A 14,443-nucleotide genomic window follows, 5' to 3' on the forward strand; every position below is an offset into this window, starting at 1 on the left:
TCGAACTTCAATTTGTTTGAGATAAAGTCAAGAACTCGTTCTTATTTGGTGATAAATCCAGTCTTAGAAGCAAAATAATAAGCTTCAATCTCTCTGGCATGGGTTGCAGTGCTAGTTATCTTTCAATTAGCTGGCTGAGAAAGCCTCCTCAGAGTCGACTAAAATTCCTTCAATTTGATTCGCAGCATGGAAAATGGAACCCACTCTTCAAGTTTGTCAAATGTAAAAGTTAAAATCCATGCTTCTCACCAGTTGCTTGTTTTGATTGGGACACACAGGAATTTCATTATTTCAGTATCAAGCAAACAGTAGAGGCAAGGTAAAAGAAAGTATTAGTAACCAACTACTGTGAATTTTATGACGTCATCTGCGCGAAAGTAAATAATTCCAACAAATTTCAGTCACTGCATTTTAGCTGTGAAATCAAATGAAGTTTTATTGATGTAAAACTTATGCCATTACAATTGACTTTGAAATTCCTATATAGCAATGCTCTGTAATATGTATTAGATGAGACATCCTGCGGATTCCATTAATCTACGATAACATTTGTAGGACAATGGTTCCCATTAGTTAGAGACAGATTCAACATATAAAACGTGGATGTATGCAACTCAAACAATATAGATATACATGGTTATTCTTTTAAAATGATCTATTCATATAGAGATGTAATCAGTATATTTATATTTCGGATCCGCCTTTGACACTATTGATGTTGCTCTGCTTATAGGCTAAATTTTCACATAGCACATGGAACCGATATTGAGGAAAATTACACATCCTTTCTTTCAAGTTTAATGCGACAATTGTTTTTGTAGCCTAAAATGGATAATTTGCTCCTAATGCATTAGGTTTATGCTCTTTTCTGACTTGTGCAACAAAATTAACTTATTTTATTTAAAGCTTTTTTTTCATAGCTAGTACAATTTAAAATACTGTTTTGTGGCGGATCCATAACTAAAATGTTATGAGTTCTGAGTTGAGAAAGGGGATTTTAAAAGTATATCTCTGCGTCTGGGCTACTATTGCACTCCTGGATTAAAGTTAAAAATGGATGTTTGGAGATGGATAAGTTAAAAAGTCCAGCTTTTCAACTACATTAAAGAATGTCAGTCTATGTAATGTTAGGATACAAACTCTGAGATATATTACAGTGTCAATTTACCCCTTAAAATAAGTCTTTAGTTAACCACCCAATAATTTCTCAATTGTCAAATTTATCGAAGACTGCACTAAGCTACGCTTGTCTGCAATTTGATAAGTGGATCACAAACTAGTCCGTTCCAATTTCAGACAATAAAAGGTAAATTCCAGTGCAGGATCTCGGTCTTCAGGGAAGTGTAAAAAGAGGAAAATCGCATAAGTAAATTTATTAGAAAGCGACTTAACTGGAGTCAAAATTATTAAAGGAAGAAACAGAAGCTTTGCTGGTCTGGTGGTTTGGGTCTGGTCTGTTCTACTTTTGTACACATTTAATATAGGAAAAAGATGTTTCGTGATAAATAACCACGCCCTTTAATCCAATGTAAGCAGCATTTAAGAGTTTGCTTGCTTTCCCTTATTTTCTGAATCTTCCTCTACATATCATAGTTCGATGACTTGCCAACTTGGTTTTCCGTACTCATGTCTTAATTATGAATTTAAATATGTGTATATATATGAAATTTTTTAAAAATATATGCTATATATGATAAGATAAAATTCATTTTGCATTCACCTGTCTCAAATTACTATTTTCTTCATTTCTTAGTCCACAATTTCTAGGTCTAGCTCCAGTTTAAGTATTTTTTAGTATTATCAAAAAATTAAACCTCACCTTCCGCCAAGCCTCAAGGAAAAAAGCTCAAATTTTCGTTTTTTTTTAATCTTGCAGTCAGTTTTTTTTTCTTTGACAAATTTTAAAATCACCATAGATTCATATAGTCAGGGGCGTACGTAGAATTTCTCGTAAATGATGTCGATATTTAAGGAAATAGATAAACAATCCAGTATAATTATATGATATAAAAAAAAATACGGTTCTAAGTCATTAATAAAATACGTTACTATAACTCTCCTTTATTTACTCTTTTGGAATGGACTTATAGTATCCCAATTGAAAATAATACTTAATACTTCTTTTTGTATGTAAGAACCAAACATAATCACTAAAAGACTCTTCAATACTTATTTTTAGCGATTTTCTTTTGTTCGAGAATGAGTGATTTGTTCGAGAAGATATTGAAATCTATAATTAGCGCTTGGCTTTTTTTGACATCTAGACCCAACAGCCAACAATGCTCAAAACTTACAAAAACACACAAATATAGGTACTGAGGTTCGAACCCTCTACATCCCACAGATGTGGAGGCTCCTTTACCGTGTGAGGCTGTGATGCTGAGCCTAAGCCTTCCTTTTTGGACAGGCAATGTCATTTAATTAATTTATTAGTTATTTCATTTCTGCATCTAATCAAATACTATATATTTAGCAAAATAGTGACATAGTTATGAAGCCTTATGAAGAAAGTTATGGTACGGAATGATTAATTAAGTGAAATATTGTTTAGATATCTAGGGAGACAAAGTGTGTGTATCTCACACCATGACAAAGTGTGTGTATCTCACACCATGAACTTTGAACTATACTGTTCTATAAATATATCAAATTTAATAAAACCAGTTAAATGTCGATTGATAATAGAAGTATAGAAAAACTAATTAAGCCGAGTCCGAAACTGTAAAGGATAGCTTAAGTTAACTATAGTCAGTATACCAGATAGTTATAACCATGGTTAGCTATTGTTTAGTTACTTGTACAACTGTCAATTAGTTGGCTAGATGGCAGTTATATACGCTTGTATTAACTTTATTTTGCAAGAGATGGAATGAGAAACTCTTCCAATTTACTCTCACTCTCACTTCGGCTCTTCTCATCCTATCTCACAAATTCAACCAACACACGGATTTAACATGGTATCAGAGCCATAATCGAGCGATTCTAAGGAGTTATTCGTGCAATTGAGGAAGAAACCGAGAGAATTTGCTTTGTTTCTTCTTCTTCTTCTTTTTCTTCTTCTTCTTCTTCTTCTTCTTCTTCTTCTTTTAACCATAATTTGCAATTTTTCGACCAAATTTTATTGCAATTTCTGATGAATCCAACAGTGTTGCTACTGGCGATAGGGTTTCCGGCAACGGAATTACCAGAGGGACGGTCATACTCGATCACAACCACCCGTTATATCTGCATCCTTCGGACGGACCGGGATCAATGTCAGTGGGTCTTTTATTGACAGGTATGGAAAACTACACTCTTTGGAATCACTACAACAAATGTGATATTTAGCTACGAAATTATTAGCAACAACACAAAATTCGTCATTAATTATTCAATTTTTGTGACAAAAAATATAATTCGTCTTTAAATACATGAACCACATATTTTTAGTGACGAAACACAAAATTTCGTAGCGCAGTTTCGTCCACTAAAATTTCCCACCAAAAAATAAGTTGGTGCCATTTATTGAGTAATATTAGCGACAAAATTTAAAGTTATTAGTGACACATTAGTTTGTCACTAATGATGTACCCAATTAGCGACGAACCATTATTTGTCTTAGAATTAGGTAAAGTTTCCGACAAAAAAGTTTCGTCACAAAAAATATGTTGTTACAATAGCGACGAATTAGAATTAGTAGTTAAAAATTGTTAACTTTAGCCATAAAATTTTACATTTAATTGTGACCTTCATTTTTGTCACTAATAGTGCAAACAATTAGTGACAATTATTTTACTGTCTCTAATTACCCTACAATTTAGTTACAACAAAATTTTGTCACAAAATGTACAATTTTAAATGGTGATGACTTAACTTTGTAGTTGAATCATGCTATTATTGGCGACGAAAAAGATTTATAGTTAAAAAGCTAAATGATCATACTTTATGTTCAACTATGAATCTGTAGTTTTGTTCATGCAAGATAAACATACTTACTTTTAGACTAATTGAACTTGTGATTAAAACAACCATCTTTTGAAAAAACTATCGAGCTCGAGAAACTAAAATCTCATTTTCACTTATACTAGAAATTTTAGGAATATTTTTCTTTCTACTTAGCTTTGAGCACAATTCACTTTCTTATTGAAAAGTATTAAGTTTATTTATTTTCGTGTCGGAGACGAACCACTTAATTTGGTTCTTTACAAAATTATTTATGCCATAAATTTGATGCTAAGTGTAACGATCCGACTTATCGTTTTGAGTAATTACTCTTTTTTCTACTATTTGAAGTCTTGAATAGCTTCATATGATGTATTATGACTTGTGTGCAAAATTTGAGGTCAATCGAACTTGATTTGCTATGTTTCGGCATCGAACCTAGGATATTTCGACGTCACTTCTTCGAGTATATGTGGTATCATATTAAGAAAACGAGCTCCAAATTCAGTTTTGATTGAAGTATTAGATCCGTATTGAAATTACGGAACCATAGCAAAAAGAATCATCGAATTCGGACATCGTATGAGAGAGTTATGCCCGTTTCCGTGTCAGAAAAAATAATTTCCCGTCGCCAGCGCCCAGGGAAGCATGGGGCGCTATCCCTGTCGTTGGGATTTCTATTAGGTACTGGAACCAGCGCCACAGGTAGCCCCCCGGTGCAACTTGTGGCGCCCGAAACGCTATATACTCATTCGGAGCCCCCCGACGCCACCTGTGGTGCCCGAAACGCTATATACTCATTCGGGGTTCACTTTACCCCATTTTTCTTGGCCGAGCTTTGGGATTTTCCTCCACTCTCTCAAGACCTCCAACTCCCCCCATCTTCAAGGTGAGTAATCCCTACTAATTTGGTGTTTCATTCCATCAATTCCACTCTAGAACTAACTCAATCTGCCATGAAATCCTTAGATCTTCAAGAAATTTCTTCAAGAATTCAAAAAAGGGTTTTGCAAGATTTCTTCCAAAAGGTAACTATACACCCTTATAATTACATGTATGGATATATTATAGGAATATGAGTATGAACTAGGTATTTGAACTTATGGTATGGTGATTAGAAGACATAAGTTCCCAATTTAAATGTATAACCATTGTAGAGATTGAAAGGTGATTAGTTGATGTAATTTTGTTGGTTGGGTGTGGATGAATGGTCACACATGTGATGATTGGAAGTTATAAATTATTGGTAAATAGTGTTAGTTAGATGAACTAATTCCATGGTTAAGAGATGTAGAGATTTATGCACTCTAGGTATTTGATATTGCGACGCTTCACGCGTCAGGTGAAACCCCACGAGAAGAATTATCCGGTACATGATTTGGAGTTATCTGCGATTGTTCACGCCCTAAAGATTTGGAGGCATTATCTGTATGGATTGTCTTGTGAATTTACACTGATCATCGCAGCTTGCAGCATTTGTTCAAGCAGAAGGACCTAAATTTGAGACAGTGCAGATGGCTTGAGTTACTGAAAGATTTTGATATTACTATCCTATATCATCCGAGCAAGGCAAATGTGGTTGCAGACGTAGAAAGGCGGAGAGTATGGGTAGTTTGGCTTTCATTTCAGCAGAGAAGAGGCCATTGGCTTCAGATATTCAGTCCTTGACCAACAGACTTGTGCGGCTGGATATTTCAAAGCCTAGCCGAGTTCTTGCATGTGTTGTAGCTCAGTCTTCACTATTTGAACAGATCAAGGCTTGCCGGTATGATGATCCACACTTAATGGTTCTTCGAGAAACGATACTACGGGGTGGTGCCAAGGAAGTTACTATTGGCGCGGATAGTGTTCTGCGACTCCAGGATCGTCTATGTGTTCCTAATGTGGATGTACTGAGGAAAAAGATCCTAGAGGAAGCACATAGTTCCTGGTATTCTATTCATACAGGTGCTACGAAGTTGTATCGTGATTTGAGGCAGCATTATTGGTGGAGACGAATGAAAAAGGACATACTTGAGTATGTAGCTAGGTGTCCAAATTGTCAGCAAGTTAAATATGAGCACCAGAGGCCAGACGGCCTACTTCAGCAGATGACTATACCAGAGTGGAAATGGGAACGCATCACTATAGACTTTGTAGTTGGGTTGCCGCGGACCTTGCAGAAGTTTGATGCAGTTTGGGTCATTGTCGATGGGTTGACCAACTCGGCACACTTTATTCCTATTGTGACTACGTATACTTCAGAGAGGTTGGTCCAGATATATATTCAGGAGATAGTTCGGTTGCATGACGTGCCAGTTTCCATCATATCAGATAGAGGCCCTCAGTTTACTTTACATTTCTGGAGAGCAGTACAGAGTGAATTGGGGACCCGTGTAGAGCTCAGCACAACCTTTCATCCGCAGACCGACGGGCAGTCAGAGCGGACACTTCAAATTTTGGAGGATATGTTCAGGGCATGTGTGATTGACTTTGGAGCTCAGTGGGATCGTTTCTTGCCCTTGGCCTAGTTTGCTTATAATAACAGTTACCAATCCAGCATCGAGATGGCTCCATTTGAGGCTTTATATGATCGACGATGTCGTTCGCCCATCGGGTGGTTTGAGCCCGGTGAGGTAAGTTATATGGTACTGATTTGGTGAAGGATGCCTTGGAAAAGGTAAAGTTGATTCAGGAGAGAGTTCGTACAGCGCAGTCCAGACATAAGAGTTACGTAGATCAGAAAATGCGTGATTTATCATTTATGGTAGGTAAAAAAGTTCTCTTGAAAGTTTCGCCGATGAAGGGAATCATGAGATTTGGGAAAAAAGGGAAATTGAGCCCAAGGTTTATAGGCCCATTTGAGGTGTTGAGACGAGTTGGGAGGTTACTTATGAGCTTGCATTGCCTCCCAGCCTATCGGGAGTTCATCCGATTTTCCATGTATCTATGCTCTGGAAGTATCATGCGGACCTATCACATGTGTTAGACTTCAGCACAGTTCATCTAGATAATAGCTTGGGTTATGAAGAGGAGCCAGTTGCCATTGTTGATAAACAGGTTCGCCGGTTGAGGTCCAAGAAGATTTCTGCAGTAAAAGTCCAGTGAAGGGGCCAACCAGTCGAGGAAGCGACTTGAGAGGCCGAGGAAAACATGCGGAGTAGATATCCACACTTATTCATCACTCCAGGTATAATTCTAAACTCGTTCGAGGACGAACGTTTGTTTAAGAGGTGGAGAATGTAATGACCCAATCAGTCATTTTAACTTTTAGAACCCCGTTCCCTAAAATAAAACTTTCCGTATGTGCGTTTTATGATTTATAACTTGCGGGAATGGTTGGTTCAGGATTTGAAAGCGTCTGGGTTGAAATCGGAACACTTGGTTCCTTAAGTTGGTTTTAAAAGGCCAAGTTTGACTTCGGTCAATATTTTGAGAAAACGACCTCTTAATAGGATTCTAACGATTCCAATAGCTCCGTATGGTGATTTTAGACTTAGGAGCGTGTTCGGAATTTTATTTGGAAGTCTGTAGTTAAATTAGGCTTCAAATGGCTAAAATGAGAATTTAAGTTTGGAAGTTTGACCGGGGAGTTGAATTTTTGATATCGGAGTCGGAATCCAGTTCTGAAAATTTTTATAGCTCCGTTTTGTCATTTATGACTTGTGTGCAAAATTTGAGGTCAATCAGAGTTGATTTGATATGTTTCGACATCGAATGTAGAAGTTAGAAATTCTAAGTTTCATTAAGCTTGAATTGGAGCATGATTCGTGATTTTAGCGTCGTTTTATGTGATTTGAGATTTCAAATAAGTCCGTATGATATTTTATGACTTGTTGGTATATTTGGTTGAGGTCCCGAGGGCCTCGGGTGAGTTTTGGATGGTTAACGGATCAAAATTTTGATTTAAAATGCTGCTGCAATTTTTTCTTCTGTTGGATATTTTTGGGTTGTGATCGATCCCAAGATCGAGCCCAAGGTCGACGGCCTGAGGCGAAGCCAGGGACGAGGCTCAATATCAAATCCAAGATCGAAGGTCCAGCTCGAGGGACATGATCAAAGGCAATGCTCGAGGGTCATGATTGAAGGCAATGCTCGAGGGCCAGGATCGAGACCCAAGATCGAGGGTCACAATCGAAGGCTCGGGCTCGATGCCATAATCAAGGCTATGATCAAAGGAGCAGGCTCGATGCCATAATCGAGGACATGACCAAGGTCCAGGCTCGAGCTTATGATCGAAGTCACGATCGAGGCCTAGGCTCGAGGGCCATGATCGAAGCCACGATCGAGGCCCAATTCCGAAGGCTGTCTCGACAATTTTATAAAAAGAGGACATTCATCCCATTTGCCATTTTTAACAAATTGGAGCTTGATCAAAGACGATTTTGGATAGAGTTTCAAGGAAAGACATTGGGGTAAGTGATTTTAACTCGGATTTAGTCTATATACACAAATATATCATTGATTTCACCATTTAATTTGTGTTTTGAGATTAAAATTTGGGAATTTTTTTGAAATCTCATAGAAACGAATTTTCGAGATTTCGGTATCGATTCAGAGTCGTATTTGAGTGAAACTGGTATGGATGGACTCGTAATTGAATAGGTTGTCGTATTTTGAAACTATCGTCGGATTTCGAGACGTGTTCCCCATGGACGAACTTTTAATTAATTTCGGGATTTTATTAAAAATGTAGTATTTTCTTATAGAATTGATTCCTATAAATTTTAATGATTGTATCGAATTATTTTAACTAGATTCGAGCAAGACATAGTGGATAATCGAGGAAAGGGTCTACTAGTGGATTAAATTGGAGCAAGACGAGGTAAGTCTCTTGTCTAATCTTGTGAGGGAAAAAATTACCTCATAGGTGATTAAAATAAAATAATTATTGCTAATTGTGGGGGCTTCGTACGCACGAGGTGACGAGAGTCCGTACGTAGCTACTATTAATGCTAAAGTCCGGGTAGTTTAGGAGTCAAAGCATGAATTACTTGTGTAAATTGTATTCTTTATTTAATTAATATTATTTGATATATATATATTCTGAATTGTTAGATAAAAATATTAAAGGATGAAAATCTCATATACTTGATTTTCTGTTTAAATTAATTAATTGTTAAGAGAAATTGTTCTTCCTCCTGAATTTATCATATAATAAATATACTCTCATTCCGGAGGTACATAAGAAAATGTCTCCTTTCTTGTGGAGCGGGACGAACGCCTCGGCATGATAGATGCATCTATGGATCATGACGCACGTCCCTATAAGCTTGATCTTGTGTATACATAATATCAATCGTAACATTTTTTCCAAATAAAACCCCTCAATCAAAAAAGTGTTGAAATCATATTCATATACAAAATTATAAAGATAAAAATATAATCTTAATAATTTTAATGGAAAGTCATTAAAAGGATGGAAGTGCTAAGCATGGAAATATACCTGAAAATGTTGGGGGGTGGGGGAAATAAAATAACAAAAGTTAATTTTCAATTATTTTAACTTCCCTCCAATATTTTCGTGTAAAATTCTCTTTCACTCATTCCCTCCATGTAAACCCTGTAACCCACGATTAGCCTCCCACAAAGATAAACTTAAGTATCCAACTCAAATACAACTACAGACTCCAAAAAAAAAAAGAAAAAATCTTGCTTGTATTTTCTGCCTATTCTTCTTTTTCTATGAATAGCTTTTTATTACCAGGTAAATCAACACCTATCTCTCATGTGGTTTTGATTTACTTAATATCTCTATCTAATAAAAGTTCGTAACAACATTTTTATCAATACTCTATTAGTCTCTATGCATGAGTTGACTAGCACAAGAGCAATTCCACAATCTTTTGTTGTGAAAATTGTCTTTTGCTATAAATTGAGGGCCTTGATTCATCCCTTAATGAAGTATTTCTTAACATTCTTTTGATGAGAAGATGAGTTTCTATATATGTCGAGTTGATCGTGATAATCTACTAGTTAATGATTTTGCAAAGAAGTTACTATATATTTCTGATTTTATTACTATTATTTTCTTCACTAATTAATGTTAGTTTTATCATTTAAGTTTGAAAATATATTTTGTTTAAATCATGAAATCAAAAAGTATATATTCATTTTTTCCTTTTAATACAGGTATATGAAGGTGCAAAAAGCGTCAATGAAGTTATAAGATAAGGGACGCTGCGTTGGCACATGATCCGGAAGCAACATACTTTTTTTTTCGTTTACTATTATTCATGTATTTCAATTAGACTTTTTATGTTTGAGTGCTTTCACTTTATTTACTTGGTGAGTTTGTACTAAGATGTTATCTCATTGTAGATGTAATTAATATATGTTTTGTATGAATTTTGGCATTACATTTTTCGTGATGTTTTTGATATACATAAGCTAATTTTAAAAAATTAAAATATACATGTAATTAATAACAAACCATTTAACTATAATTTTAAATGTTATATAGTATATAATTTGTCATAAAAAATATTTAAATATCTATATATTTTAGGATCACTACATTTTCGTCACAAAAAATGTCCCCTTCATCTATAGAAAGTAAGTCATATTGCTACATTTTCATTCGTCACAGATTGATTACATTTAGTGACAAGAAATAATTTGTCCAGAAATGGTCTTTATATTATAACATAATTATATTTTTATCTATAAATTAACTTAATGCTTGACGACAATTGAAATTGTCACTAATTAAGACAACATATAGCGACAAATTAGTATTAGCACTAATAGCACCATTTGTCGAGACACAAAAATAGTTTCAACTACGAAATTGTTGTCCTTTTTGGACAAACAAATTTGTTGCTAATTTATATATTTAGAGACGAAAGTTTTTTTTGTACATAAAAGCATAACCATTTAGCGACGTAATCACATTCTTTTAACTACAAATTATGTATATCTTTAAAGACAATCGACATCGTCACTAATCAAAATTATAGTTAGTGACAAAATAGATTCGTCAGTATTGAAGACCCTTTTAGCGACGATTCAAAATTTTTAACTACAAAATATTTACACTTCTTATGACAAACAAGTTCGTCATAAATAATACATATTTGAGGACGAAAAAAATTGTAGTTAATGTAACTTTATTTTGCAACGAAACGCAAAGTCGTCTTTATATATTATTAGTGACGGTGTTTTAGAGACAAAAGATTGACAAAAAAAATTCTGTCACAAAAAGTCTTTTGCGACGAAATATGAATTTTAGGCGACAAAATAATTCATCACTAATAATCAAATTTGTTGTAGTGAATCGAGCTATGAAAGTAGCTCTATTGGGTAAGAACAAGCTGTGTTTAGTTGATGGTTCAACATCCAAAGCTGATTTTGGGCCGGCACTGGCACATCAGTGGGATTGTTTCAACGTGATTGTCACCTCGTGGCTAATGAGTAATGTAAGTCAACACCTATTGACTGGAGTACTCTTTTCTGCGAATGCTTAGACTGTTTGGGCACAACTCAAAGAGAGATTTGATAAGGTGAATGCTTCTAGACTCTACTATTTACATAAGGAAATTTTTACTTTTACTCAAGGTATATCATCCGTATCTGCTTTCTTTACTAAATTGACAGATTTATGGGATGAATACGATTCGATTCTGCCACTACCACCTGCAAAAGATTATGTCGAGCAATTAGAATTTCAACGTCTACTACAATTTTTAATGGGATTAAACGACAGTTTTCAGCAAGCTAGAAGTCGGATACTTATGATGCCTAATGTGCCAACTATTAATTAAGCGTATGCAATGGTTATACAAGATGAAAGCAGACGATTAATTTCAGGAAATAATTTTGGGCGACAAGACATGTTGAGCCTACTGCAATGTTCACTGTCCAATCAGGGAATAATCAGAGAAGAAATTACAACTTGGAGTGCGATTTTTGTCACTTGAAGGGTCACATGAGAGAAGGCTGTTACAAATTGATGAAATGTGAATTTTGTCACAAAACATGACATATAAACGAGAATTGCTACAAGATAGTTGGCTATCCCTCAGATTTTAAGTCTAAGAGGAAGGCCCATGCAGTATAAGTAGAGGAAAATAGTACACAACTGGGAAACAAATCAGTACCTGGACAACTATTCACACAGGAACAATATGCTCAAATTTTGCAATTGCTGAACAAGACTTCCATTGGAGAGACCAATTCTAACATAGCAGCAATGGAAGGTAAATTCCTTTGTTGCAATGTTCAGATTCCCAAATGGATTATAGACACAGGTGATACGAATCACATGATAGGAAGTGATAAATTTCTAAGTAATGGCATATCAGTAGGTAATAAAGGACAGGTACAGATGCCTACAGGGGACTCTTCCAAGGTTACTCATATTGGGGATTGTCAGCTTACCATAGGTGACACTATTAAGAATGTCCTTTGTGTTCGTGCATTCAAATTTAACCTTTTGTCCGTGTCCAAGGTGACAAGAGATTTGAATTGTTTTGTCTCCTTCTTTCCCACTTTTTATATTTTTCAGGATCTCTTGTCTGAGAGGGTGAATGAGATTGGTAAGGAGGAAGAGGGATTGTATACCATGCTATCTACAACAAGAAATAATGCAAGTAAAATTTACCAAGCATTTGCAGCAATAACAGAGGAACCAGGAAATACTGGAGATATCTGGCACAAGAGAATGGGACATGTGCCTATGGAAGTTCTCAGGAAAATTTCTAGTTTTAGCAGTAGTATTTTGTCAAATAAATGTGAAGTTTGTCCTTTGGCTAGACAAACTCGAGTACCTTTTCCAGTTAGTCATAGTAAAAGTTTAGATAGTTTCAATTTGATACATATGGATGTTTGGGGCCCTTACAAAGTAGCTACTCACAATGGGATGAGATATTTTCTTATCTTAGTTGATTATTGTACAAGATGGACGTGGGTATTTCTTATGAGAATGAAATTTTGATGTTGTCTTCTTGCTTAAGAACTTCATTGCAATGGTACAAACACAGTTTGGCAAGACTATAAAATCGTTTAGATCAGATAATAGGAGTGAATTCTTCAATTCTCACTGCAAAGAATTATTTCAACTACATGGCATTCTACATCAAAGTTCCTGCCCATATACCCTTCAATAGAATAGAGTGGTTGAGCGTAGGCACATGTATATTCTTGAATCGGCCAGAGCTATTAGGTTTCAAGGACATTTGCCTACTCGATATTGGGAAGAGTGTGTAGATTCGGTAGTTTATATAATCAACAGAATTCCCTCTATTGTGCTCGGCAATAAGTCACCCTATGAATTACTGTATCACAAACAACTTTCCTTCTCCCATATGAGAGTCATTGGTTGCCTATGCTTTGCCACCGCATTGCCTAGGAGTGATTAGTTATGAGCTCAAGCAGTGAAATGTGCATTGCTTAGTTATGCTGTGCATCAGAAAGGTTACAAACTACTAGACCTTAAACACAATATTCTGTTCACAAGTAGAGATGTGATATTTTATGAGGAGGCTTTTCCCTTTCAGAATCCAGAAGTTGAGACTGATCAGCAATTCTTGGATATTCATGATCTATCCAGTCAAGCTGTGGTGGAGGAGCCTATTCCACCATGTTCTGCTCATATTCCACCATGTTCTCCTCCTTCTTCTCAATCAATTTCTTCACTTGAACCAGATTCTTCATCAACATCTAATTTGTTTGATTCAATTATTGCTCCAACCCATACTAACGAGGGCATAATTCAAGCCATTCTACAGGTTCCATATGTTCCTCTGCCCGCAGAAGTTAGAACAACTACAAGAGAGTCAAGACCACTTATCTGGCTTAAAGATTTTGTGAGGACTGATAAAGTCAAGCAGTCAAACTGTTGTCAATATCCTATCTCTATTGTGATTGGATATGATAACCTATCTCCTAAATATCAGAGTTATCTCTCAAACTTTTCCCCTGAAGTAGAACCTGCTAACTACTATGAGGCAGCCAAAGATAAAAGGTGGGTAGAGGCAATGCAAACAGAGATCAAGGCATTGAAGGATAACAAAACCTGGGAGCTTGTTCCCTTTCCCAAAGGAAAGAAAGCCATTGGATGTAAATAGGTTTACAGAATAAAGTATAAGGCTACAGGTGAAATAGAGAGATTCAAAGCGAGATTGGTGGCTAAAGGGTTCAACCAAAAGGAAGGTTTGAACTATCAGGAAATATTTTCACCTGTGGTGAAAATGGTTACTATTAGAAGTGTTCTTTCATTAGCAGCTTTAAGGCAGTGGCCAATCCACCAGATAGATGTTTATAACGCTTTCTTGCAAGGAGACTTGTAAGAAGAGGTGTACATGAGTATACCACAGGGGCTTCAGTAAATCAGGAGATAAATCATTGGTCTGCAGGCTGCATAAATCCCTCTATGGACTTAAGCAGGCCTCAAGACAACGGAATCTCAAGCTCACATCTGCTCTCATTGACTCTGATTTCCGACAAAGTCACTTGTATTACTCATTATTCATCAAAAGGGAAACTGGGAAAATGGTAGTTGTCTTGGTTTATGTAGATGACATGCTTATAACTGGTGATGATA

General features: G+C 35.9%; 1 protein-coding gene across 1 annotated transcript; it reads left to right on the plus strand.

Moving 5' to 3' along the window:
- Window positions 1-11,183: 11,183 nt before the first annotated feature.
- LOC142173696 (uncharacterized) lies at window positions 11,184-13,967 on the plus strand. Its single transcript, XM_075239320.1, has 4 exons — window positions 11,184-11,318; window positions 12,020-12,310; window positions 12,407-12,676; window positions 13,311-13,967. Exons 1-4 carry the CDS (start codon window positions 11,184-11,186, stop codon window positions 13,965-13,967), a joined length of 1,353 nt encoding a protein of 450 aa, XP_075095421.1.
- Window positions 13,968-14,443: the final 476 nt, after the last annotated feature.

The sequence above is a fragment of the Nicotiana tabacum genome, chromosome 19 (genome assembly GCF_000715075.1).
Source record: "Nicotiana tabacum cultivar K326 chromosome 19, ASM71507v2, whole genome shotgun sequence".
In the NCBI taxonomy this organism is placed as follows: domain Eukaryota; kingdom Viridiplantae; phylum Streptophyta; class Magnoliopsida; order Solanales; family Solanaceae; genus Nicotiana; species Nicotiana tabacum.

Coding starts and splice junctions, on each gene's coding strand:
- LOC142173696 (XM_075239320.1), top strand. CDS start 11,184: ATGAAAGTAGCTCTATTGGGTAAGAACAAGCTGTGTTTAGTTGATGGT. Junction 11,319..12,019: donor CCTCGTGGCTAATGAGTAAT/GTAAGTCAACAC, acceptor CTATTCACACAG/GAACAATATGCTCAAATTTT. Junction 12,677..13,310: donor AAACTCGAGTACCTTTTCCA/GTTAGTCATAGT, acceptor GCTGTGCATCAG/AAAGGTTACAAACTACTAGA.